Here is a 26,033-nt window from a genome sequence, read left to right as displayed (position 1 = left end):
AAACTACAGTGACGAAAATAAAAATTTCTACTTTAGCCAGATATCTAAGTAAAAATGCCAACAATGCAAGACATTCAAACAAATTAAGCCAGCAATGGACTAGGAATAATTCCCATCCCATTTTCCACCAAGGCAGCCTATTCACTCTTTTTCTCTCACACACAACAGGCTCTTACTCTGTGGCATTTGAGCATCTTAAGACCTTTCTCCCTCACTCTTTAACCCATCCAGGCTCTTAAACTGAGTGGTATGTATCTTTACCCATAAGCACTCATAGCAAGAAGCTCTTATGTCTTGTCTGCAGGAAGCAATAGAGCACAAAATGCATGACCTGGCTTTAAATCCGCACTGATTTTAGTATGCATTAGTTGTAGAAAATACTTTGGTCTCTGGCTTTAAATAGTTAGACAGGGTTTTTTAACAACCATTATGTCTTGCACTAAGCACCTCTGGGACATACAAATATTTCCAGTGGTGAATGCTGATTGAACCTGAGTCAGGGCATCTCAGTACTATAGTGTTTGGTTTGCTGAACCGCAAAGAATTATGGCTGTTGTAGTTTGGTGAGGGTTCCAAAACTGTTGTTAGAGACCCCTAGGCACCTATGCAGAACTACCGCTCCCAAGGTCACTGTGCAAAACAAGTGTCTGGCTTTTTAAATTCAAACTATAGTGAATGTCAATACCCTTGAGAAATACTCAGTTTATGCTGACAATTAACAGCAACTATCTCTTGAACTGATGCTAAGAACGGATGCCATGTAAATTCTGCAAGGCCATGTGAGTATTTTTAGCACCAAATGGTGACTGGATCGTGATGACAGGCTGGGGGAAGAATAATGCTGTTAAATAGGTACTAAGCAGCTATAGAATAAACAGAAGCTAAGAGAATACAATAAGGGGCGGGGTTCAATGTGAATTGGATCAATTTGTTTGGCATCTTCATTGCAACAACTCCTTGTGCCCTCCTAATGGAAATGACTATATGCTTTTCAACTTTTCCAGATGCAAAATTCACAGGAATAGGTGTTTTTGTTTGGTTTTGCCTTTGCTTTAAAATGAGCATCATCTAAAAGATATTTTAAGGTGGAATGCTAATGTAGTTAGACTGGCATGGTATTGGAATTTTGTTACTGGTTATGTTATCTTTGCAGCTATGTGCCTATGCTTAGAAAGGTCATACTGCCTGTCATATTTATCTCACCAGGCTGTTGAGAATAAGAATGTGTTTGGAACTGACAGGCAATGATATGAAAAGGGTAGAAATAGCAAGAGCAGAAATACATCTGGATAAGCCGTTGCACATGGGGGTCACACTGCCAGATGCGATTTCACACATATTAACTGAAAGGCCTGTACAGGCCTTCGTCAGTACAAAGGGTGGCCAATATCACGACTGACCTTCCATCCTGCAAGAGTACAAAGAAATAAGCAAAGTGCCATGAAGCATCTGAAGAAAGCATTCCCTCAGGATTTCACTACAAAACGGTTTAATTTCTTTAGTAGTCTTATATATTTATACAGTACCACCAGTGATCATGGGATCTTAACAGAGTTTCATAGGCAGTGTACTATGAAATTTGAAGTCAGTGTTGATGCAATCCTGAAAGCACTTAGTAAAGTAAGTAATTATATAGCTGCAGCTGTCCTCTTAAAATGTGGTGGGTTATGCCAACAGTTGCCCCTTTACATTGCAACACTGCAGGGTGATACTCTTATGTCCCTTCAAACCTCAGCCATACTTAAAAAGGTAAAGGTGAAGGACCCCTGACAGTTAAGTCAAGTTGCATACGACTCTTGGGTTGCACTGCTCATCTCGTTTCACTAGCCAATGGAGCTGGCATTTGTCCACAGACAGTTTTTCCGGGTCATGTGGCCAGCATGACTAGCCGCTTCTGGCGAAACCAGAGCAGTGCACGGAAACGCCACTTACCTTCCCGCCGGAGTGGTACCTATTTATCTACTTGCACTTTGACTTGCTTTCGAACTGCTAGGTGGGCAGGAGCTGGGACAGAGCAACGGGAGCTCACCCCATCGCAGGGATTTGAACCTCCAACCTTCTGATCGGCAAGCCCAGAGGTTCAGTTGTTTAGACCAGTGTTTTTCAACCTTTTTTGGGCAAAGGCACACTTGTTTCATGAAAAAAATCACGAGGCACACCACCATTAGAAAATGTTAAAAAATGTAACTCTGTGCCTATATTGACTATATATAAAGTAATTCTCTTGAATAGGAATCAAATAAACACAAAGAAAGTATTTTATAATTACTTTATTATGAAATAGTAAGTAAACAGAAATATGAAAAATTATAAAATACTTTATTTTTAAATCTTTCAAATTTTTCAATTTTTCCCACGGCACACCAGGCAACATCTCGCGGCACACTAGTGTGCCGCGGAACAGTGGTTGAAAAACACTGGTTTAGACCACAGCGCCACCCCAGTCCCTCAGGCATACTTATGATCGGGGGCAATTGCCTTTCCCAGCTCCTCATCTTCTCCCAGTGATGGTGCTGAGGCTGGGAAGAGATTTCCTCAGCCCTCGGTCAAGAGGGGTGCACCACCCCACAGTGCTGGGAAGTTGTGAGTTGCACTCCATTTTTGTAAAACCTGAAAAGTTACTTGTTGGGAGTTCAGTTGATGAGCTTTCATTTGCTTCCTCAAAGTACAACGTTTGAGTCTGAACATTTGCTGAACTGGGCAATTTCTTTCATGGTACTGTATGCCGATTGTGTTCACTGCTAATCAGAATTTGTAACCAACTTCAAACCCAGTCTTAAATTTCCTGGGTTAGAATAAAATCCATGTTTCTGGTAACTGTTGGTGCAGATACAAATGTTCCCCTGCTGGAGGAAATTATGAAGTTCTTAAGCATGTAATCTCACAACACTGTAGGAACAAAATGTCATGGCATGTGCTACTGTGATTCAGAAGAGGAAAATATTGCCCAGTGTTTCTCAGAGAATGGATTTGAAAGTATGCAGAAAATAGTTTTCCCCCTTGTTAGTTGCCTGCTCCGGGATCTCATGCCAGGATGACAAGAGTCGTGAGTGCTTCTTATAACTCACATTTCTACTGCAGCATTAATGCAAATAATAACAAAGTGACACCACGTGGAGGGGAATTAAGGATTTATTATTCCAGACTAATAAATTTGACTAATCTTATCCAGAATCAAAATTTGTTATATAATCAATGATTTTGTGGTTTCTTTTTCCTCTGCTCAGTCTCTCAAGCAAGACCACCTCCAAACCAGAAAAAAGGTGAGTTGCTTCTAATTTTGTAAGCCCTTTAATCATAAACAGCCTATATTTTGTGGCAAATACGAAGTAAGGATTTACAGTTAGTTCTGCATTCATAATTTCATAATTTTTTAAGCTACAGAGCAAGGGATAATAATGATGATGAGAATGGCATTTTGTTAAAATTACGTCTTTGTTTTGTTTTTTAAATTAATCTCTCTACAGGATCTCGAACACCCATCATCATTATTCCAGCAGCTACCACCTCTTTAATAACTATGCTCAATGCAAAAGATCTTCTGCAGGATCTAAAGTAAGTAGCTGAGTAAAATATGCTTCGTAAAAGTCAAGTGTAAAAAAATGTAGCTGAAGTTGTAAGTTATTATAGAAACAGTGCATGTTATTTTATATCAGCGGCATTTTTTTATATTTTATGACAAAATTGGTGACTACAGCACAGGCTCCTTAGTAGAAACAAAAGAAACACAACAACACTATGACTGTGAGTTCTACAGAACCTCTTAACTTCCATGCAGAAAGCATATGGACACCAGAGATACACTCAGCTCGGGGGGGGGGGGGAGGATTTGCTTTTTAAAAGCCTTTTTTAAAAAGAAAAGTTTAGTTTAGGTTTTCAGCCTTTCCTTTTGCCTTTTGAGGCACACTTCGTGTTGTATTGTAGGTTGGTGGATGTATTGATTCACAAATCAGTACAGTGGTTGAACCCTGTGTGTATAGGCTCTGCTTTCGTATATTATATGAATTTTAATTTGATTTATATTTGTAATGTTTTCCTTTACATTGTGCTTAAACTTTACGCTTTAGTTTTCAACATCAACATAATAAAATTATAAATAAAATATGTGTGGCAAGAATCTCTTTCCTAGACTTGGTAGCTGAAACGCGAGCGAATCAGACATTTGCAGGTTTTGTATTTGAAGTTCTGCCCTTCTTTCTATGCATCTTTTATGGTCCTCAGGAGGCTGCAACTGTTTCGGTACTTCTATTAGTCCTATCCCTTTATCATCCCATGAATGCAGCGTTTTGCCACTAAAGATTTGTGACCTTGAGGAACATTTCTTTGTAGTCTGGCAAATCAGTGTGTGACTGTCATGACTGGCAGTCTAATTTTCATCCTCTGTCTGTATATTTTACACCCCCAAATTAGAGAAGGAAAATCTCACCTTCCATTTAAATTAGTTTGTGCATCCAACTGTGTTTCCTGTTCTCTTTTCTGTGTATCACAGTGGGTTTTATCTCTGTGAGATACAATGATGAGAACAGCAAACATGATCCAGGTTGTCGTGCATATTCTCATAAATGGTGTGGACAATGTACCTTGCTTTGTTTTTTGGTAAGAGCATCTGTGGAGCAACTAATTAATAAGGATCTAAGTGACAAGTATGTTAAAAAAGAGCAATTCTTATAGCACATGGTTTTTATTATGATACTACTTAAGAAGTCTGGGAAATGGCCAACATCTCAGTGTCCTTCCATATTTTGCTTATCTAAAATTTGTGAATTATACTTTGACCCGGTGTGGATGAAAAAATAAGTCATCTCCTAACAATACTGAACCACGTCACTCCAAGTCTATTGGTGGTTTGCCACTTCAATTTCTTCTCTTATGAGTCCCAAACCAAGAAAGGAGGTTGGCTTCTTAGTTAGGAATTCCTGGAGCATAACGCTTTCCCATCGTTATGTTCTCAAGTTTTGTAATTGGCTGCCTTCACCCAGTGGCATGTTACCCATGTTGGGAAAATGTCATAGTTCTCCACTTATTGCAGGAAGTGTTACTGAGACAGTGCTGAACTGAAGAAAAGAATATGGAAGGCTTTAAAATGCATTTTCAAGGAAATGCTGCTAAGTTGAAAGTAATTAAAAATGTAGGTCAGCTAACGTTCAGATGCCATGTTTTCTAGTGTGCACACACAAAAATGTTGAAATTGTGCTTTGGCACCTTTATTAATAAAATAAAATTATTGTTATTATTTTTCAGAAACTACTTCTGATTTGCATTTTATTGTATTTGTCCTCCTAGAAACTTAATTCCAGCGATAATAAGAGTTACTAGAATTTGTAGGCGGACAAAACTAATTTGATTGGGGTTTAGAAAAAACACACTTAGCTCACTCTCATCTTTATTCTGTAAACTGCCCTGAGATCTTACGATGAAGGAAGGGGTGTGTGTGTGTGGAGAGATGGATGGATGGACAGATAAATAGGCAAAATTGCCATTATTTATGGATTTATTTTCTTGAGATAATAAAAGTAAGTTATTTTGTTTGCTTCTTATTGAAAAGGTACTCATAAATAGCAGATCTGGAGTTCATATTTTCCTTAATACGTCATGTTTCTCCAGGTATCTTGTCAAAGAGCCAGGTTTAAGGCATCATAAGTGTTAACTTTCAATAAACTTTTTTCCCCATAATGCAAAGGAGATCAGTATGTGAATATTAATAGTGCACTTTCTGTGTTCAATTTAAAAGCGAGAGATTATCTTGATCGCTAGCTCAAAAAGGAAGTAATTGGTCAGTAATTGTACTGCTATTGACCATTTCTAAGAAGAAACTATTTATTGCTTCTGAAAGCAAGGAAATTCAATAAATGCATTGTTTAGATATGGTGTTTGTGTTCAGTTGTTTATATTGCTAGAACCTAAAATGTACGTATTGGCATTTGGCAATGAGCTGTCTAACCATTTCTTTTTCACCATATTTATGCTCCTAATGAGTTGCTGTCATAAAAACCTCTCTGGATTCGTCTAATTCAGATTCCTTCTTTTACTCAAGTTTACCTTCCATGGCACTACTGAACATTATCTTCCATGCATCTAAACATGTCATGAAATGTTCAAATAACTGGGAAAAGTTCCTTCTTGTTCCATTGTTGCTACTTTGGCGGCTGTGGGGTTAATGAATTTGAATATATGTAAATTAATTGATTCAAGAATTTGATTTCTTCTCTTCTGAGAGACATCTAGCAGTTGATACGGTACATCCTTGCAGCCAAAATGAGCTGTAAGATTAGGCTCCTAGGCATGTAGGCTTTTTTGCAAGACTGCCAAGTCATCCTTGTCTTTAATAAAAACTGAATCCTGTGAAATGTTACAAACTAACAAATTTATTGTGGCATAAATCTTTGTGGACCACAGCCCACCCACATCTGACAAAGCGAGATCTGGCTCACATAAGCTTATGCTCCGATAAATTTGTTGGTATATAAGGTGCCATAGGACTTTTTGTTACTTTTCAGGCATAGACTAACACACCTATCCATCTGGAATTTATTTCTAGTGACACCATTTGTGGTGTAAAATATCCATTTAAATAGCATGCATGTCTCTATTTTTTGGAGTAGTCTAGAGATTTTCTGAAATTATTTTTATCAATTTAGAGGCTCTGTTAGCTTATATTGTTCAGTAATTCCCTGTGATTCTGTCCAATTTCTGATTAATCTCTTGACTACGTAATGTCTGCTTTACCTTGACTGCACCAAATCAATTAGTCCCAGTCTGTTTATTTTCTCGCCGTGCTTATATTTAAGGTTTGTGCCATCTGATGAAAAGAAAAAGCAAGGTTGCCAGCGAGAAAATGAAACTTTAATACAGAGAAGGAAAGACCAGATGCAGCCTGGTGGAACTACAGTCAGTGTTACAGTACCGTATCGTGTGGTTGATCAGCCTCTAAAACTTATGCCTCAAGATTGGTAAGGGAGGGTGAAGTTTTCTTGCTGTTGCTGTTTCCCTACTGCTGACAATAGAGCTAGGATACAGCTCCCTTGAAGCCAAGTACTGTCCACTTACTTTCATTTCTGGAAATAACCATTCTGGCATCATACCTTCTCATTGGATATTTGATTGCTAACATGGCTGTGTCAAATGGACACAATCCCACCACGTTCCCAAGCACAATTCAAATTGTTGGTGCTAACCTTAAAAGCCCTACACACCCTCAGTCCAGTATACCTGAAGGAGCGTCTCCACCCCCATCGTTCAGCCTGAACACTGAAGTCCAGCTCCGAGGGCCCTCTGGCGGTTCCCTCACTGCAAGAAGGGAGGTTACAGGGAACCAGGCAGAGGGTCTTTTCAGTAGTGGCACTCGCCCTGTGGAACGCCCTCCCATCAGATGTCAAGGAAATAAACAAATATCTGACTTTTAGAAGACATCAGAAGGCAGGCCTGTTTACGGAAGTTTTTAGTGTTTGATGGGTGGGGTAATGATGATGATGATGAGGATAATGATAATTTGTTACTAAGAGTGTTCCTTCGGGACTCTCATGAAGAGAGCACTGAGTTATTGGTCATCTTAAACTGCAATGTTCCATAGTTGTCTGGGTCTACAAAATCCACAATGGCCATTGTTTTTTTCCATGAAAAGAGCATTATGACAGTGGGTCACTTCTAATGTGATTAGCAGAAAGTATGTTTCTTTTTCCCAAACTGCAAACAAAACTATCAACTCTCTTGGGGGAATGCAAAAGAGAGATTCTCATGACCTTTTTCTCCCTGCTTCCAAATTCTCCTTTTTCTGTGCTCATGGTGACCTGTCCTGGTAATGGCTCAGTATAGATTAAGATTACATGATACAGGAAGAGTGGGAGCTTTTTGGCGAGTATTTAAAGAGATACAACAAGGAAATAAATTCCCAAGTAGGGTTAGAAATATGAGAACTGTAATATGTGTATATTAAGTCTGTGAAAATGCATAAATAAATTCAAATAATTCTCCACTGGAACTATTTCCCATCTTAAGGAACAACAATAAACTCTTTCCAACAGAGAGAGAGAGAGAGAGAGAGAGAGAGAGAGAGAGAGAGATATTACATGTGCAGTCCATGTTCCTGGTTAGCCTTGTTGTTGAAGATTTCCAGACATTAGTTCAATGTCTAAATACATTTAATAAGACCGGGATCAGATATCCACAAGACGTGAACAGTTCAAAGTTCTTATGCAGTGGAGAAAACTTTATGTGAATAAATTCTTAGCTTTTGGAACACTGCAGGAAGTAAAAAACATTTTTCAGCTGAACATTGTGGTATTCCTTGTTCTCATCTTTCTCTTTTTAGGGATCGTGTTGTGGCTGTGTTTGTACAAGGTCCTGCTTGGCAGTTCAAAGGCTGGCCATGGTTGCTACCTGATGGATCACCTGTTGATATTTTTGCAAAAAGTAAGCCTTCATTTTCAGCCAACTAATTCTCTGCCACCTGTTTTAATTATGAATTATCAACCTTGTATTATTTTGATGGAGGTGTTAACTCACCTGACACTGATCAGCAAGGCTGGTTTGGTAGCACAGAGCATCATTTGCTAAGGGAACTAGTTTGCTGTCAGGCTTCTCTGAAGGAATGATGAATTGTTATTTTTGCTGGGATTCACATAAGGTCAGGCTGAAATCTAGAAAGAGGACCAGAGTGTAGGGAGCCAACATGGCAGGGACCCTAGAGACGAGGGAAGAAGGAATAGTATAGGCCAAGCCCATCCAGCTTCCAAGAGACTGTGATCTACTCCCACTATAAAAAAACTGGCAGCGATCTACCCATTAGATTGACCACAGTTGTTGAGCTTTTTTGGGGAGGATAAGCCAAAGTTGTTGTGAAGGGTTTTTGGAAAGGTACCGAGGAGGACTTGAGGGAAGCAAGGGATTAATGAAGTGATGGATAGATCTTGACAAGAGAGTTCCCCCATTTGTTGCTTCTAGTGTCACTATGGCATTCTGACTTTGCAAGTCAAAGGAGACAATGGGGTCTGAAGGCAGCTACAGGATGGGATGGGAGCTGAAATTCACATATTGATTTGAATTACCTTGGGCTGTGGACTTCTACTATTTTTATATTGTTTTGATGGAATTTACGGTTGAGAAGCATCTCAGTATCATGATAGCAGGTGTGCCTCCTCTTCTGCAAACTGCTCCAGATTTCTGCTCCTTAGCTCTGCATGGGAATGGTAGACTTTTGAGCTTCTTTTCTCATCTGTAACTCAATACAAACAATTGCTTCACCCACAGAACAGCTTAAAACTCTCTTTAATCTTCAGAACTGTTCATCTCGCCTGCAACAGTGTGCACATACACAAACTGAAAAATCTGGACCTACGCATGAGCATCCAAGGATCCATTTTCATCTATATTGCCAGGGAGGATGGATGTTCCCAGGGAGAAATGTTTGCAACCCTGCCTACTAAAACCTCCTGACATAGAATAGTCAGGCATATATTCCATTAATCACTTGCAGCTGAACTTCTTAGTATTGCAGTTTCCCATCCGTTATTTTAGATTAGAACTATGTCCCTTAGCCAGCACACTTGCATCATTGAAAAACAGCGCAACAATCCAGTTCTGCCGAACTTCCATCTTCCATTGTATACACTCAAGTTGTTGCGAAAATCAAAATTGCTGGGACAAAATGGTACTCTGGGAAGCATTAGGATTTAAATGAAGCTCATCGCTCCTGACTTTCATACATGCAGAGAAGCTCAAAGTTCTTCCACGAGGAAACTGGCTTTCTTCCACGAAGAAGATTAACAGAGATTTAGAATTGTTTGCTGTAGATTGAAAGTTCGGATAAATAAATAAATTGAAAGCTGATTGCTGTAAAATCCAAGAAAAAGTCTAAATGTATCATGCAAATCCGGGATTAGACTCCCATCTAGATAGAGCACATCAGACTATTTCTCAGTATCTCACAATAACACTTTATGCTGGCTGAAATCCTATAAAGTGTCACTTGGACAAAGCTTAAAATAGTACTCTCTTTATCCTATGTTTTCCAGGCTACAGCGCTTGACCTCTTGTGAAATAATTTGTTTATTTTTGGACCATATACCAATTGCTTTTGTCGAGAATAATTTCTTTTATCCTTTCATTTCAGAGATGTCTGTATGGAAGTAGATATTTTCAGTGCAGAGTTCTGTATTTTGGCATTTTAACCAATATGAATATTTTATCTGAATGTCATTTTAAAGGTCTACTTGCAATCACATGTTAATGCAAGTCTATTGAACTTGAAGGTCACTTTTAGTGGATTGATTCTTGTTCAATACATTTTGCTCCTAACTCAAAGGATCTGTTTGACATTCATAGATTTCTTTGTAAATGCATATATCCTTGATATACTTTGTGTACTTCTTTTAAAAGGAAAGGTTGGTATAACATAGTATGATAATAATATTTTTATTATAAATTCTAGAAGATGTCCTAGATACATAAAGTCGATGTACTTAAAGGATTTTTTGTTGATACCAAAAAAGTTTTAATGGAAGAAATTCCACCTTCAGGCAATTTGTAATACTGGTTGCAAGTCCTATGCATTTTGTGTGTGTGTTGTGTGTAAAATATAGAAGCAATTAGATAAAGATTTCCATGGTTTGATATGGTGATCTTAAGATTAAGTTTGTGGATGATTTGCTATGGTGGGGCTATCACTTTACAAACTCTGCCATGTGGTTAAGACTCATATTACAGAGGTAATATATTTAAGTGCCACTCTAATGTAGTGTTGTGACATCTGAAATCGAGATTTTGTTGAGATCTTCAGAGGGCATGTTTTAATGCAGTGCTTCCATTTTTTTAAAAGTGGACCTGGATGACTGAAACAGCCTCTTTGGAAACAAAACATGAGCACACTGACTTCTTATCCAGGATGATTGTCCCATTCACCTTGCTGTACTTCTGCCTCAGAGACCGCTGACAACAGCATATCATTTCTATAACTTATCTGGCACACATACCCCACAGCAATACTCATGAAGCAAATTCCTTTAGCCTGAGGAAAAACAACAAAACTTTATGTAACATGGAAGCTAAATACACTTTTAAAAATATTTCCAAGTTGGTAGTCTCCGGGGCTGATGTGTTTTGTTTTGTTTTCATTTTTTGGTGATGGGGGGACACACTTCTGTCAAAGTACTCTGAAACACCAAAGTTATGGGCTAGCTCCAAGTGTTACCATCCAGCTTTCCATGTAGTAGAGGAGAATATTTTTGCTTATCCCCTGCATCTCCCCCTTACTATTCCAGAATGCCCTCCCCCCAGCAGATTTTCAGAGGGTGCAAGGAGAAGTGGGAATCAGGCAATGTGCCCCCACTTCAACGGGCAACCGCAGTGTGGACTCAAGCCATAGCTTTTATCCAAAAATTTGTGATTGACCAACAGCAAATAAGAATTGTAAACTGATTCTGAATCGGTTGAATTAATCAGTTTAAAAAAAAAAAAGTACAATGGACTAAAAGGGGGCCTCCAATTAATTGGTCAGCTAAATCTATGTCATTTTTATTACAATCCATTATAAAAACTGTATGTAGCCAGTAGCCTTTTAAAAGTTTCATTTCCCTTTTACGTCACATAGGAGGGAATGCTGCTTCTAAGATGATGCCTGGTTCCACACATATATGTATCCACAAACCAAGAAACTGTGTGTCCAGCTTCAGAAATACTATTTTTTCATATTTGATATTTATTCATTAAAATGTTCATTAAAATGTGTTTCAATTAACCTTTATTTGATTGGATTGTGGGCCTAACAAAAATGCAAGCCATTATGTTGGAACAGCTCCTTAGAATAAGTACAGAAATCAGAGTATTCTTCTAAAAACTCGTGACACGGAAGTTGGGCATTAGGGCTAGTTCACAAGGGCACCATAGTTGCCATCTTAAGCTCCTAGGTGGATCACAGAAATGAAGCCTAGCTGTGTGTACAGTGATATCCCTACACACTGGTCTTGTTGTGTCTTCTGTTTCAGAATCGCAGTCATCCAAAATGAGTTTGGGTGTTAAGAGTTCTTTTAATTGCGACATCTTTTTTTCTCGTTCCTTTCTTTCATAGTTAAAGCTTTCCATCTTAAATACGATGAAGTCCGTCTAGATCCAAATGTCCAGAAATGGGACGTGACACTGTTAGAGCTCAGTTACCACAAACGGCACTTGGACAGACCAGTGTTCCTGCGTTTCTGGGAAACATTGGACAGGTAAGTAGCATTTTGGGGGTGGGGGGAGAGAATGCATTTGCATTTTTAAATAAAAGCCATCTGTTGAAACTGGCAAGCTATTAAAAACAATAGTCAAATACCCACCACATAAGGCCACTTTGCTGCACTGTTGCAAATTACATATTAATTAGCAATACACAAGAACATCTATATTGATTGGGATTCCTGCTCACTTCTCTAATACCCTGCTCTCCAACCTGTACCAATAGCAGCTCATAAAGAGTTTCTACAGCTTAACAAATGTCTCCCCTTGCACTATATCCTCCATTTTTAGAGATCTGGCTCAAAGTGAACTCTTACCTCTCCCCCCTCCCAATTATTTACATCCAAACTTAAGGTAACAAACGCAAAGCTAAATATTTTTAGCCTTTTATCTAGAGATGTAAAACATTTAGAGCAAAGATACAGCAGTTTAATTATCTGGAATCGGTCATATGGAGTAGATTGCACCAGTTTGGAAAGGACATGCAGGTACCAAACCATTTCAAAGCACCTTTTAACCTTAAATGGCTTGGGACCAGAATACCCGAAGGACTATTGAATGAACTTGCCCTGTCATTAAGAGGGCATATTTCAGGGTCCCCCATCATCTAAAGTAATGCGGGTTGTGATTGGAGACAAGGTCTTTTCCATTGTAGCAACCTGTTTATGGAACTCCCTTTCTATAGAATTTTGTTGAATTCCATCTGTATTTCTTTTCCGTGGCAGGCAAACATTTTTTTTTAAAAAAAAATTGCCCAGGCTTTTTAGTTTTGTTTCCATTTTACTCTAGATTTTTAACTGCCTGCTAAATCTGTCGTCGCTGGATTGTATTGTATATTATTTTGTAAGCCACTCAGAGCTTTGACTGAAGAGCTTCTGATAATAACGTTTTAAATAAATAAATACTCTGCAAGTACTATTTCAGTTTATGTCATCTGCCCTCCTCCGATTTATCGCTGAAGTCCATTTTCAGTCTGTCAATCAGAGTAGTGAAAGATTTACTTTAAAAATCTATTGATGGAGAGTTAGTTGTTGTATGTTGTTGACACACCACATCTGTGCCATTCAGATGATGGGGGGGGGGGGGCAATTGGAACAGATGATAGCTAGTTACAAATGCAAAAGGAGGGGGGGAAACAATTTATTGCTTTACCATTTTCCTTAGCTTAGTTTCTTACATCTTGGGTTGTTAACATCACTTTTGCAAGAGAGAGAATGCATGCCTAAATTTATGCAGCTGCTGCAAGATTCTATAATGGTGATTTTCTTTACATTGCAGGTACATGGTAAAACACAAATCCCACTTGAGATTCTGAATTCTTGACTGCCATTTTGTTTTCTCAAACTTTGGATTGAGAACTTTGAAAACTGCTCTGGTCTACAGAGAGGAAGGAGTTCTCCTTGCCCGCATTTGTCAAGAACATTATACAGATAAAGAAGGGAGTCATTGTTCAATCTTTTTATAAGACCTTGTTGGATCATCATGTTGCAATGACAAGCCCGCAGCCAGTCGTCATCACAAGCAAGGGATTTTGCTTAAAACTATTTTTTAATAGCATAAACCTTCTAGCCTGCAATTCAAATGTATATTTTGATAGCAAGCCATTTCTTCTCCATTTTGTTAAACTAGCAACATTTTTACAATAACGTTTCTGTTCATCAATAGGATATAGGGTGATTTTCATGAAAGGTTACGAACTTGTGTGTGTATGTATATATAGATATAGAGGTAGATGTTCTAAACCACTTCGCTTCTCAGCATAGTTCTTGGTTCTTTGCTTTATCGTTTCACTTGTGGAAAACCTTTGGATTTGATTGGTATTATCTTCTAGTCAAAAGAACTCTAGGAACTGAGCAAAGTGAAGACTGCTTTAGATGAATCAAATTGTCATTCTGTATATGTACTGTATATTCTTTCAGACTTTGGAAAAGGGATGAATAAATCCAAACTGGCTTCTTTTGTTATGATGATAGTTTACCAAAACTGTAAAAAGAGTAATTACGAATACATTTGAATTTTAAACACCCTCCTTGCAAATTCCCTAATTTAAAATTGCATGTGCATAATCCTCACATGGAGGTGTATATAAAACTCTACACCCACAAGAGTTTCAGGGCATCTGGGATTTTTAAAATCTGAGTTGGCAAAATAGAATAATAGAACCAGTTCTTTGAATTCCAGTACGTGTAGACCATTTTTTTCGTTAGACTTTGTTCTTAAATTACCTTGGCAGTATGGGAAACATAGCAAGCCACGCGGGGGGATCCCGTTTTTCAAAGTTCAGTGCTGGCATAAGCGAGGAGATGCAGTGCAGATTCTTCCCACGGGTCCAGGGCTTTTCTCAATATCACGGGGACGTGCAAAGGAATGGCATCCCACTCTGCCAGAGTAATGTAGGAACCCAGTCTCAGTGCCATAAGAAGTTCAAAGTCACCCAAGTTCCAATTATAGCTGGTTAAACCAGTTTTTCAGCATTCGCATGAGATAGAAACTTTTCAGTAACCAAAGAACCTGTTTGCTTGATCAGGAATGAGCAAAGGAGAGGCAAGAAAATACTGATATTTCTGTGAGTCTGTATTTTATAATATAGTTGCTGAATGCTGCATACCAGTGGACACACAAAATGATCCTTCAACATTCAGTTTCATGTGGATTTTTTGAGATGAAGAAACTACGTATTTCTCTTTTTCAAATCCAGAACCATGTTTTTATGCTGAGTGTCTGAGGTCTGACAGAAGTAAAATATTCTCCATATTCTTCCTTAGTTTTGCTTTTATTTCATTTTCCGACTGGTTCTTTGTATATTGTTTCCTAATGAACTGTTAAGACTTTTCTTACTATCTCCTTCTTAAGATGCAGTTGAGATCTAAATGACTTTCTGAATACTTTTCATATTTATTTCTAATATACGGAGACTGTGACTTCTATTTTGTTGTAGTTAGAGCAAGTATCAATTTTTCAGCCTTTCAGTGCTTTTTTAGTGATGTTAAGAATTCGCAATGGTAGTATTTTTGAAAGAATATCACAATAGAACTAGATGAACTAAATCAGGAATGGAATGTGTTTTTAAAATAAAATGGGGTTTCAGAAATCACTCATAACACTGACTTTTCCAGCACTTTTATTCAGCACTATGAAGAGCCAGAGCTGCTCTTAAACCTAAATGATGGGGTGCAATTAAAACTGTTGTTTGTACACTCTGTATTTTTCTTTTTCTTTTTTACTTATGAAAAAAGAACCATACAATTTGGAGATTTTATAAGTTTGTAGAATTGTGATTGTAACACTGTCACATTTTTGGAACACAGATTACCTTGAAATAGAAACTTCATTGGAAAGGCAATGCAATGTAAGAATCACATGATCAAAATGAGTGTGTGGCTCCCCCTCCCCCCCATTTTAAATTTACATCAACCCTAAGCTGGGCTTAGACTTGCCCCAGGTCTCCCAGTGAGCTTCCTGGCTCAGCAGAGATTTGAACCTGGGTCTCTGCTGTCTTTAGATCACATTATTCTCCTGTAGGGGTGAATGTGTTCCATGTTATGGGTTGTCTGTGCCCATCTCTTTACTGGCAGGAAGTAAAATCTATTCGAGAATTTATCCTGGGGAGTGAGACAATCCCCTCCGATTATACTTCCTGCCAGCATTTCCTCCCCTCTAAGAATTCTGAGCACTGTAGTTTATCCCTCACAGAGTTATTATACCCAGCAACTCTGAACAAACTACCGACTGAGCTATCCCAGATTAAGCTGCTTCAAATGTGTGATAAAATATTGTGGGTATACAGCCTTAGTGTGTAATGCTATAACAACTGGTTGAACACTTAAGAAGGCAGCAAGCTCAATGAGTCTATCTCAACCCAGTCTTTGACTCCTTACTGTCTTTGGAATCCCTGTTCGGTTTGAACTAGAAATTTCTGGATCTGGTTTTAGTCAACTTAACCTGTGGTACCTCTGGTGGAGTACAATGTGCCCTTATTCAATGCTTTATGTGTGCCACAAGTCTACAGAAGTTTAGAAGTCTCAACCTTTTTTAAAAAAAAGCATATTTCTAACACGTATGGTTACAGAGTTGTGTTTGATTGTGTGTGATCAATGCCTGATACGATATCTGAAGTCTGAGGAGTTGCTTAAGGATGTTTCCACTAGGCTATTGGTGCTTTGTATAATTCCTTGCCCCTCTCCTTGAGAAGCAGAACAGAAGACATAACCTACAAAATGTGAAAATGCAGAATAGGTTATGCAAAATAATTGTGAAGTCATCAAGCATAGGTTAACTAGCAGAACAGGAGAACTCTGTGGGGGTTAGACACAGCATTGACCTTACCTCTTTGCTTGTGGTGATTATAGTACAGGAGATCACAGCTTCTGTACTAGGATATTCCTAACAGTTTCCAGCTGTTGTAGAACACAACTTTAAAATGAGAAAAGCTGGTTTGAACTTCCCTCTATGTTCCTTAAAGAATATAACGAAACACAACCTCAGTTGCAGGATATAAAATCGGGGACATAAAGGTCCATACTGATCAGGGTGTACGTATATGTATGTATACATTGTGTACACACACACACACACACACACACACACACACAATGTACGTATGTAGTACTAGGGGCTGTGCCCCTGCTCACTTGACTCACTACCACCTGTCACCAAAAACGCTGCCTCCCCTTACTCCTTGCCCCAGCTCCCTCCCCTTAGACCTCATTTGGGCTGCTGTCTACTTACTTGCCTGACCCACTAGCCCAGTGATGGCTAAACTTGGCCCTCCAGCTGTTTTGGGACTACAGCTCCCATCACCCCTAGCTAACAGGCCAGTGGTCAGGGATGATGGGAATTGTAGTCCCAAAACAGCTGGAGGTTCCAAGTTTGCACTAGCTCATCCACCTGCTGACCCTCTGGCACTGCTGTAATAGACCAGGAACTCTTGAGAGCCCAGTTTGCTGCCATGTTGTAGTTCACCTCGCCACCTGTATGTTGACAAGCAAACTGCAGTGTGATGACATCCTTACATTTCTAATACATGTATAGACATTTCAAGCATGTGTACTTCCTTAGTGCAGTTTGGGAGGACAGTGCCAGAACATCTTCAGGCTCCAGTTGCCCTGTGAAAGAGTCAGAGGAGGGTCACAAGTCCACATCATCTTGAATGAAGGTAAACTTTGCTTTCTGTACATATGAATCCAAATCTTCAAAATGTGGGGGCACAGAAGATCCTACCTTGATAAGGATTTACTATTTTTTTCTGAGTCTGTTCAAATGCTACATTTCAAAGAAACAAGCAAGGGGAGATCTCAAAACCAAAGAAGTTTTAGGACAACACACCTCTCTTCGTTTTTTACCAGGGTTGTAGAGCCATATGTGATGAATGCTATAAGTCCAGAAGGACTGTTTAACATGGGATCAAGGATGATGCAATTGACACCAGGTAGATGGTTTATGTCCGCTTTGTTTTTGACGTTTGTTTTCAGTTGATGCATAAAACATGCCACTTGTTCTCCATGGAGGCTGTGAAACAATTTTATTGGTACAGCTTCTCAGTCTCCTGCCCAGTGAAATATGCCTTCACTTGGTAGTGCTTGCGAACACTCTATATACAAAACAGAAGCTGGCCAAAATTAATGGCTTAGATGGTGATTTTAAAATTTAATGTTGCAGAGCTGTGCTCATTTTCATTCAGGAGCTATAACTAATGCCAAGCACTTTATTAAAGCAATGTGTTCATGAAAAATTAAACACTCCCGCCTGGAGGAATTGTTGGCCTAGCAGGTTAAAGTTCGCCCGGCATGCTGCCGGCAATTGTCAATGGTGCAATATACCATGTAAATCTGATTCTGTGGATGTCAAATTCTGGCTGTTCGAATAGCCTTATAATGAACATTGCAGGGTCGTTAGAATACCACCATCCTTGATTATTAGAATTTTGCCTAAGCCATTGAGCTCTGTTACAGTCTTCCTCTTGCCCGAAGACCTTGTCAATGTTTCTAGATCGCTCAAGGAACGCAGAGAGATCACCTGGAAATACGGGGCGGAATTTCACCAGCATGATCCTGGTAATTTCACATGGCGTTTGTCATCTCCATAATGCAGGCCTCCCATCTAGCTTGCTCCTCTCTGATGAGCAATATAAACTCCTATGAAATGGGATGTGCTTAGTGAAGCAGAACCCATGCTGGTATCTGCTGGCAAGCAGTGATTCCAAGCTAACTTGGATTCATTCTTCATAAAGCACAAGCCATTATAATAATGCTTACAAATGAGCACATGCCCAAACAATAATCTTAACTACTGGAAGGTATTTTAATCCACGAATGAATGATGAAGTAATATATAAATTTCCATGTAGGATATTGCTACTCCTACGTTTAATTTTCATCTCGTAATTTCTCCCCCCCCCCCCCAGCGTGCTTCTTTCGGAGCTGGAAAATAAGATAAATATATGGATCTGCCTTCTACAGAGTTGGTTGTGGGTCCACCTGGCCCAAGTACTGTCCACTTTGACAGGGACAAGCTCTCTAAAGTCTCAGGGTGATAATTTAATTCTAGATTTTGGCCGTTGAACTTGGAATCTTCTGTGAGCAAAGGATATGCTCTACCACTGAACTTTGCCCCTTCTCTACAATATGATGTTCCATCTTGGACCAGTCATCCAAGATAAAGTTAGCCCTTTCTAATGATGACCTGTTTATCCAGGTATTTTATTTAGTACATTTATATTCTGCCTTTCTTCCCTTATGGAACTCAAGGCAATGTGCATAGGGTTCCTGGGTGATCTGCCATCTAGGCACTAACCCCACCCAAATGTGTATAGATTCAACAGGCAGATGTGTTATGTTCCCTATGTCCAGAATGGCTACTATTGTCCACTTGTCGGTCATGGTGAACTTGTTTCAGTGATTGTGATGGATCTTGCCCATGACTTAATGGTCTCAAGACTGGAATCATAATATACAAGCAGCATTTTCAACAGTGGAAACCAACCTTAAGCCGGAAAGTCTTAAATTTACATATCAATGTTACAGCAATGACTACCATTCAACAGCTATAGTTGAGACCATTGTGCATGATGGGTCCACATTTAAGGCTCAATCTCAAATGAAAAGTTTACTTTTACCTATAAATTTGAACCAAGCCAACTTAAAAGTGCTTAAATTTGGCTAGACTGGGATCAGCATCCTTAATATATTTTAATTCTCAAATGTAACTCTGCCTTTTTTGGGAGGAATGGGAAATAGACATAAATATTATGTGTTCAGACATTAAAATGTGCTTTGTTTCTGATTATTGCTTATCCATTTTTAAGCCTGTTTTTGCAATTCCTTGAGAATCTGCTGAAAGCAATGGGGAATTTCATATAATGTTTTTGGCTCACGTCAAGCTGCTACAGCATATAATCAAAATTTTAATAGGCTTGAGATAAATTTTACTAACATGCTTCAGGGAAGGAAACTGGATATTTTTTCATAAAAAAAACCAACCCCATGGTTTTCTCAAGAATGAATAAATCCTTGCATATCTATCAAAAACTTCACTCTTGTGGTTTATCCCCACAACAGCTACTCACTATGGGTTATAGTAAAGCAAACAGTCTATTTTGTCAACACTTAAATGATACTGAGCATCAATAACTTGGCCACAATAAGGAAATTTTGCCCATGGTATGACCATTTTCCATCTTCCCACTTTGATTCTCTGGCACCCTATCTGTATAACGTAGCAATTCCAAAATATAGATGCGCTTTTACACTCGCAAGATTGAATGTATTGCTCTCAGCTGTACTTGAGGGACGATTCCAACAGATTCCACATGAAAAACGCTTTTGTCCCTGCGGAGATGGCAGCTCCGAATCAGTGGTACATGTCCTCCTGGCTTGCACTCTTTATAAAGACCTGAGGAACGAGATTATCCCCCCTCTTTTATTGTCCATTCCGGGTTGCCCAACCACTGCCACAGTGTCTTTCCTCCTGGCAGATCAAGAGGAGCAGATGACAGCAAAGGTTGCTGGGGCAATCAGAATAAGGTCCACTATTTGACTGCTGATTCAGGACCCTAAACTGTGTTTTATACAATCGATTTTTTTATTTTGTTCTGTGTGTATCACCATGTTCTTTTGCTGCTACGGCCGATGGCTGACGCAAATAAAGTTTCATTCATTTAATTTCATTTCTTGCACATCAGATGAACATCCAGAACCATCTTTTGAACTGTGTGTCAGATCCAAGTGAGAAACTGGTTTCTAACATGCAGGTTTGTTTTCCTTACATCAAAATGAAAGGAAAGTTCATGCGGTCATGTTTCACATATGACCAGCCAGGCCTGCTACCACTTTTGACAATCCTCAAGGATTGGCTGAAGAGTAGAGGACATAGTAGCTATGAATCAGTAGAGCAGAAAAGTGAAAGGAGACAAAGAACATGTGATGGATGCAGATGGAAATAATGGATTCAGCAAGATGGCTGAATACATGTAAAGACACATTTAAGGTGGAACTGTGGGAACGTCAATGACTGATTTATGTTGTTGCTTTTAGTATTCATGTAGGGGAGACACAAATAATGGAAATACTGTTGTGATTTGATATTGTGTACTAGGAGGCTGGGAATCCAATGTATGTATCAGGGCCAAAATATCTGTATTACAATTTATCTCCAACCTTTTTGCCCGTGGCACTCAAAGCAGCTAGAGAGCCAATAGAAATTAGTCAAGAAGCCAGAGCATTAAGAAAGCGTAGAACAGTGAATGAAAACAAAGTTGGTCAGCCCATATTATGTTTGTTCTACGTGCTTTTTGGACAAGGGTATGAGTGTGGTTTTGTGTGATACAGCAAAAAACTCCGCTCACAGTGTAATTGTAATTTCACAATGGCACTTGAACGTTTTTATAAAAAGTGGGCCAAAGAATTTGGAGTTAAATCCACATAATTTCAATGAGAGGACACCAATAATGTTTTATTGGGACTGCTTTGTGCCTGAGACAATGGCTGATCAATCAGTTGCCAGCATTCTTTAGTCCCATCTTTGATAATCTGCTGCAATTTTCAGCACAACTCAGAGATTAGTTTATCCCCAAACCCTAAAGATCCATTTCAAAATCTGCAGCAACACAAAGGAGCAAGAAGCTGAGATGCAGGTTCCCACTGAGCTATAAAAAGAAAAATGGAATAAGGGGGTACTGGGAGCATCAAAGAAGCTATGTATGTTCACAGTAGCTTGAGGCAACGGCTTTATTTCAGCTAACTTTGTAGTTATTTCACAGTGCTTTGGGACTGAAGGTTATGGAATGGTTAGGCAAGTTTTCCCATTATCTGTAATGCCAAGAGAGACTACTTTCAGACTCTTGAGTTCTGTGTTTAATATTACTATTTTACAGGATGTTATGCACATGTAATTAACAGGGAACAGTGGGATGAAAGTAGCCCTTTTCTCTTTCGTTCATTGCAAGCATCAGCCACAGTTCATGCGTACTTCTGTGTGCAGCTTTAAAAACCTTTGGGACCTACAACAAAAAGCCAGAGTGCTGGTGCTCAGAATTCTAGTCACTCCATTCATTTTTCCCTGGCGTTCATTGGTCTGTTTAGGGCGATACTACAGTAGACCAAGTAAGTTTGAGTGAAAACTTCTCTCCTTTTTTTTTTTTTAACTTCTGCAAACAAGTTTCCCCAAGCCTGCTGACAGCTCCTCTTGTGTGTGGGTGGTGCTGTTTTGGCTACCTAAGCAATGGCACTCTCATGGCATGAACATCAGTAACAAAGGGAATTATTTCTTCCTGTCAATGCTTCCTAATGCATGCATGCATCAAATGTTGCCATTAGTTGAACTGCACAATCGTCCATAGCCCCAAGTGTCAATGTGTTCAGTGTGCCATCAGAGTCTTGCAATCTTCTTTTTTTGGCAATCATTCGTAGCTGAGTAAGATTGTCTTCCATAAACACGGTTTTAACAATGAGTCCGTAAGTGACTGTGGAGGCCAATTCTGGATCCACACATCCTTCCACATTGGTTTCCGGGTGGGAGTTGATCACGGTGTGGATTTGCCAAGCGTGCTTTCCTCTTAGCACGTTTCTCCCTTGCATCCTGAGTTTGAGAATCTTCAAAGATCATGACACCTTTGGTAACAGCTGTTCTCCAACTGGAGTGCTCGCAGGCCAGTGTTTCCCAGTTGTCGGTGTTTATGCTACATTTTTTTAGATTTGCCTTCAGAGAGTCTTTAAACCTCTTTTGTTGACCACCAAAAGTTTTTTCCTCCCCCCCTTCTATTTCACTCCAACATAGCGATTTTTAATGATGAGTCTTCACTTGATTTATCGTCCAGCCCATTGCTCCACTCACAGAGATCCCATTAATCAGCAGTCTTTACTCCCGATCTTCACTTGAAATATGTGCATTTGCTTCTTTCCAATTATCTATTTCGAGCTGATGCAAACCAGTGCGCGATTAGAGACAGCGTCCGGGAGAGCCGTCCCCAGCCGAGGGCTTTTGAGCCTAGTGCCCTCACCCCCTTCTTTTGAATCTGGGGGTGAATTATGGACACAGCAGGCCAGGCAGTGCCCCCCATTCCCTTGGGGGGCAAGGGAGGCTGCATACTCCCATATCAGCCTCTTAATTACCTCGTGTGGGTCGGAGAGATGTTATTGTCGGCCATCTTCCAATGCGCCCCCTGGTGGCCCCCCATCTCAGCTGGATTAAAGCAAACTAGAGGACTCCTCTGTGTTGTTCTGCTAATAAAAAGGCTAATTGCATTCCCTGCCTCCCGTGCTTCCATTCCCTGTGGTTGAGCTGGGCTCACTTGACAGCTCCTTGACAGCCAGTTGGGTCGTGTGAATTACCTTTTAGGACTGATTCATACGGGGACTTGCAAGATGCCTGGAAAGTTGTGTCTTGACCACACCATATTGCAGCTGAAGAGAAACTGAGATTCTGGTACTGAAGGGTCATTTGTTGTAGGCTAGATCTCCACAGTACAATGGAGAACGTTGCCATAGATCTTATGAGCTGGTGTCTCAGCTGAGCAAGTAACAGCACAAGCCAGCTACACACAGATACTGGGATAGATACTGCTATCCCATTTTATCCTCATAACAGCCCTGTGATTAAAAAAAGGTCCCTGCCCAATCAGAGATTTGAGCTGAGCTCTCCCCATTCCAAATCCAGCACTTGTTCTGATGGAAGCGTCAGTTATATTTCAATTTACATCCTAAGTTAACTCAATATGGTGGATAAATTTTACGAGTCCTCAATTCATGCGCTAATTAGTAGGAAAAAAAATTGTAGTGCAAAAACAAAACGGCGATCTCCATTCTCCTTGAAATCAGTTATGTTATCATTGCAGTTTTCTTCAAACAAGTCTATTGGCATCTTGAAGACTCACGTGTTTTATTATGGCATAATTGTATTCTGGGTAGAGCCCACCTGATACAACAATATGGCGATTAATTTTGTTAGTTGTTTTGTGAATCCCTATGATTAACAGGTGGGATATGTATTGAATACAAATACATTAAAATAAGTAATACAATAAAATTAATTCTTTGTCTTTAGTTTTAACTTAAAAAACACCTAAAATTTCAATCTGCATTTTAAGCATGAATCAATCACAGCAACTGATGCAAGGCTTAAACCTCAGTTGTAAGAGTCCAGTTTGTTCCAATGAAACACTAGCATAAGCCCTAAATTAGTAACCTTAGCAAATCCTGGGGGAAGGTTGTGATTCCATGAGACACAATGAAATTATATTGGATTAGTTTAGGTCTGTCACATGGGATTTTAAGGAGGACAATTGCTCCCTCTCCCATTTGACTTCTGTTATTCTAAAACAATAAGTGGCTTTTCAAGCAGACGATTAACCTGCATTACCAGAGCTGTGGCCTAAAATACAAATCCCGCTGTCACTCTGAATGCACCGTAGATCTAAGCTGATTTGACTAATTTTCCACTGATGCCTTCTAAATGGGTTGTAATGTGTTACAAGGAGACTGAGACCCCACTTATGGCAGTCAACTTAGATTGGATCAGGGGTTCAAGGCAAGGAGGGAAACTTTTTATGCAGCTTATAACGTGCCGTAGAAGATCAAATACTTTGAAAAAACTCATACAGGAACCGAATAAGAACGTGCTAAGGTGTCCCAATGCTCCAGGATGAATCAATATGACAATGGTCATGTTGATTCAAGAGAACTAGAGGCATCTGAGCAACTACATAGCTGTACCCTACCTGTGACTATTTTGCCCAGGCTCCTCTCTGATCACCCAAGTTTAAAATGGATATGGTAACAGCTGGAGAAGCTACAGAGAAAAAGGACAACAAAAACAAGGAACCTGACCATCTTAACTTCAAGGAAGGGATAACTTGCTTGGGGCAGTTGAAAAAAGTTTAGTAAGGAACTAGTACGGAGAGAGGGGAACTTTCTCTTCCAGAGTCCTACAGCTGAGGGCCCACAGTGAGGATAAATGGCAACAAATTCAAGGCTGAGTAGGAAAAAGATGCATCTTCACACACCATGCAATATACCACAATGATAGTCACCATCTCAAAAAGTGGTGAGGGGTCTTGCAGAGGCCTGGAGCCCTTGACCAGTGCCTGCTTAAGCCCAAACTCTTGGCTGAAGTCTTACCCACTCTCCCTTGTGAGAGAGCCTCATGGAGTAATTGTGACTTAAAAGGTAAAGGGACCCCTGACCATTAGGTCCAGTTATGGCCGACTCTGGGGTTGCGGTGCTCATCTCGCTTTATTGGCCGAGGGAGCCGGCATACAGCTTCCGGGTCATGTGACCAGCATGACTAAGCCACTTCTGGCGAACCAGAGCAATGCACGGAAATGCCGTTTACCTTTCCTACGGAGCGGTACCTATTTATCTACTTGCACTTTGACATGCTTTCAAACTGCTAGGTGGGCAGGAGCAGGGACCAAGCAACGGGAGCTCACCCCATTGCGGGGATTCAAACCGCCAACCTAGGCTCTGTGGTTTTAACCCACAGCGCCACCTGTGTCCCTTACATCTAAGTAAACATGCCTCCAATTGAGCTGTAACAGCCAGCGCTCGCTCGCTCTCTCTCTCTCTCTCTCTCTCTCTCTCTCTCTCTCACACACACACACACACACACACTCTCACACACACTCCTCTTTTGATGGCTAGAACAGCAAACCACCGTTCATAAAATAGCACCTAAAATCTCCATGTATGCTGTGCTTTTCAGATGAGTCAGGTTGCACGTTTTGGCAGTGAGTCAAACAGCAGGAAATCTATTCTATGTGAACAAGGCCTAAGGGTGTATCATCATTGTCCATGACCTGGCCCCTGAATAGCTGGGATGTGAAGAGTAGAGCCACAGCAGGTTGAAGACATTTGCCATTTCTCTTTTAAAGTTTCCGTGAAACTTTGAGCCTCATTAAGGTCCGTTCTGAGCATCAGGGAGCTGCCTTAGGCCAGGTCAGACTTTGGTTCATCTGGCCCAGTTTCTTTCTACCGTTTCTGGAAGTGGCTTTCCAGGATTTCTTCATTATCACCTGCTGCCTGATCCTTTTAACTGGAGATTCCAAAGCTGAAACATTGGGACCATCTACTTGCAAAGCACTGGACTGAAGTATATAAGCAACACAATATTAAGTAGATAACTACAGTGTATGGATCACCGAATGTTAAAGGTAATCAGATAAGGTATTCTTTCTCCAGCATGGAAAGCACGAATTCTTGCAAATCCTGTGCATTTTTTTATAAATAAATAATAAATAATTTTTTTATTTATACCCCACCCTTCCTAGTTCAGAAAACCGGGCTCAGGGCAGCTAACAACAAATTTAAAACTCTTAATTGTAATACAACATAAAA

General features: G+C 39.8%; 1 protein-coding gene and 1 long non-coding RNA gene across 2 annotated transcripts in view; one reads left to right on the top strand and one right to left on the bottom strand.

Annotated features, from left to right (window-relative positions):
* The window catches only part of CDC73 (cell division cycle 73), a 109,653-nt gene extending 94,345 nt beyond the window's left edge, over positions 1 to 15,308 (top strand). Inside the window, exons 12-17 of the mRNA XM_083745355.1 lie at positions 3,228 to 3,263; positions 3,468 to 3,555; positions 6,789 to 6,950; positions 8,309 to 8,409; positions 12,062 to 12,203; positions 13,486 to 15,308. Coding sequence (XP_083601481.1) covers positions 3,228 to 3,263; positions 3,468 to 3,555; positions 6,789 to 6,950; positions 8,309 to 8,409; positions 12,062 to 12,203; positions 13,486 to 13,522 — 566 coding nt within the window. The 3' untranslated portion in view covers positions 13,523 to 15,308. The remainder of the gene's footprint in view (positions 1 to 3,227; positions 3,264 to 3,467; positions 3,556 to 6,788; positions 6,951 to 8,308; positions 8,410 to 12,061; positions 12,204 to 13,485) is intronic.
* The window catches only part of LOC310847534, a 603,822-nt gene that overhangs the window by 106,031 nt on the left and 471,758 nt on the right, over positions 1 to 26,033 (bottom strand). The gene's annotated exons all lie outside the window — the stretch shown is intronic.

The sequence above is a fragment of the Podarcis gaigeae genome (assembly GCF_964106915.1).
Source record: "Podarcis gaigeae genome assembly, chromosome: 6".
Taxonomy (NCBI): Eukaryota; Metazoa; Chordata; class Lepidosauria; order Squamata; family Lacertidae; genus Podarcis; species Podarcis gaigeae.
This window is presented reverse-complemented; position numbering and strand designations above follow the sequence as displayed.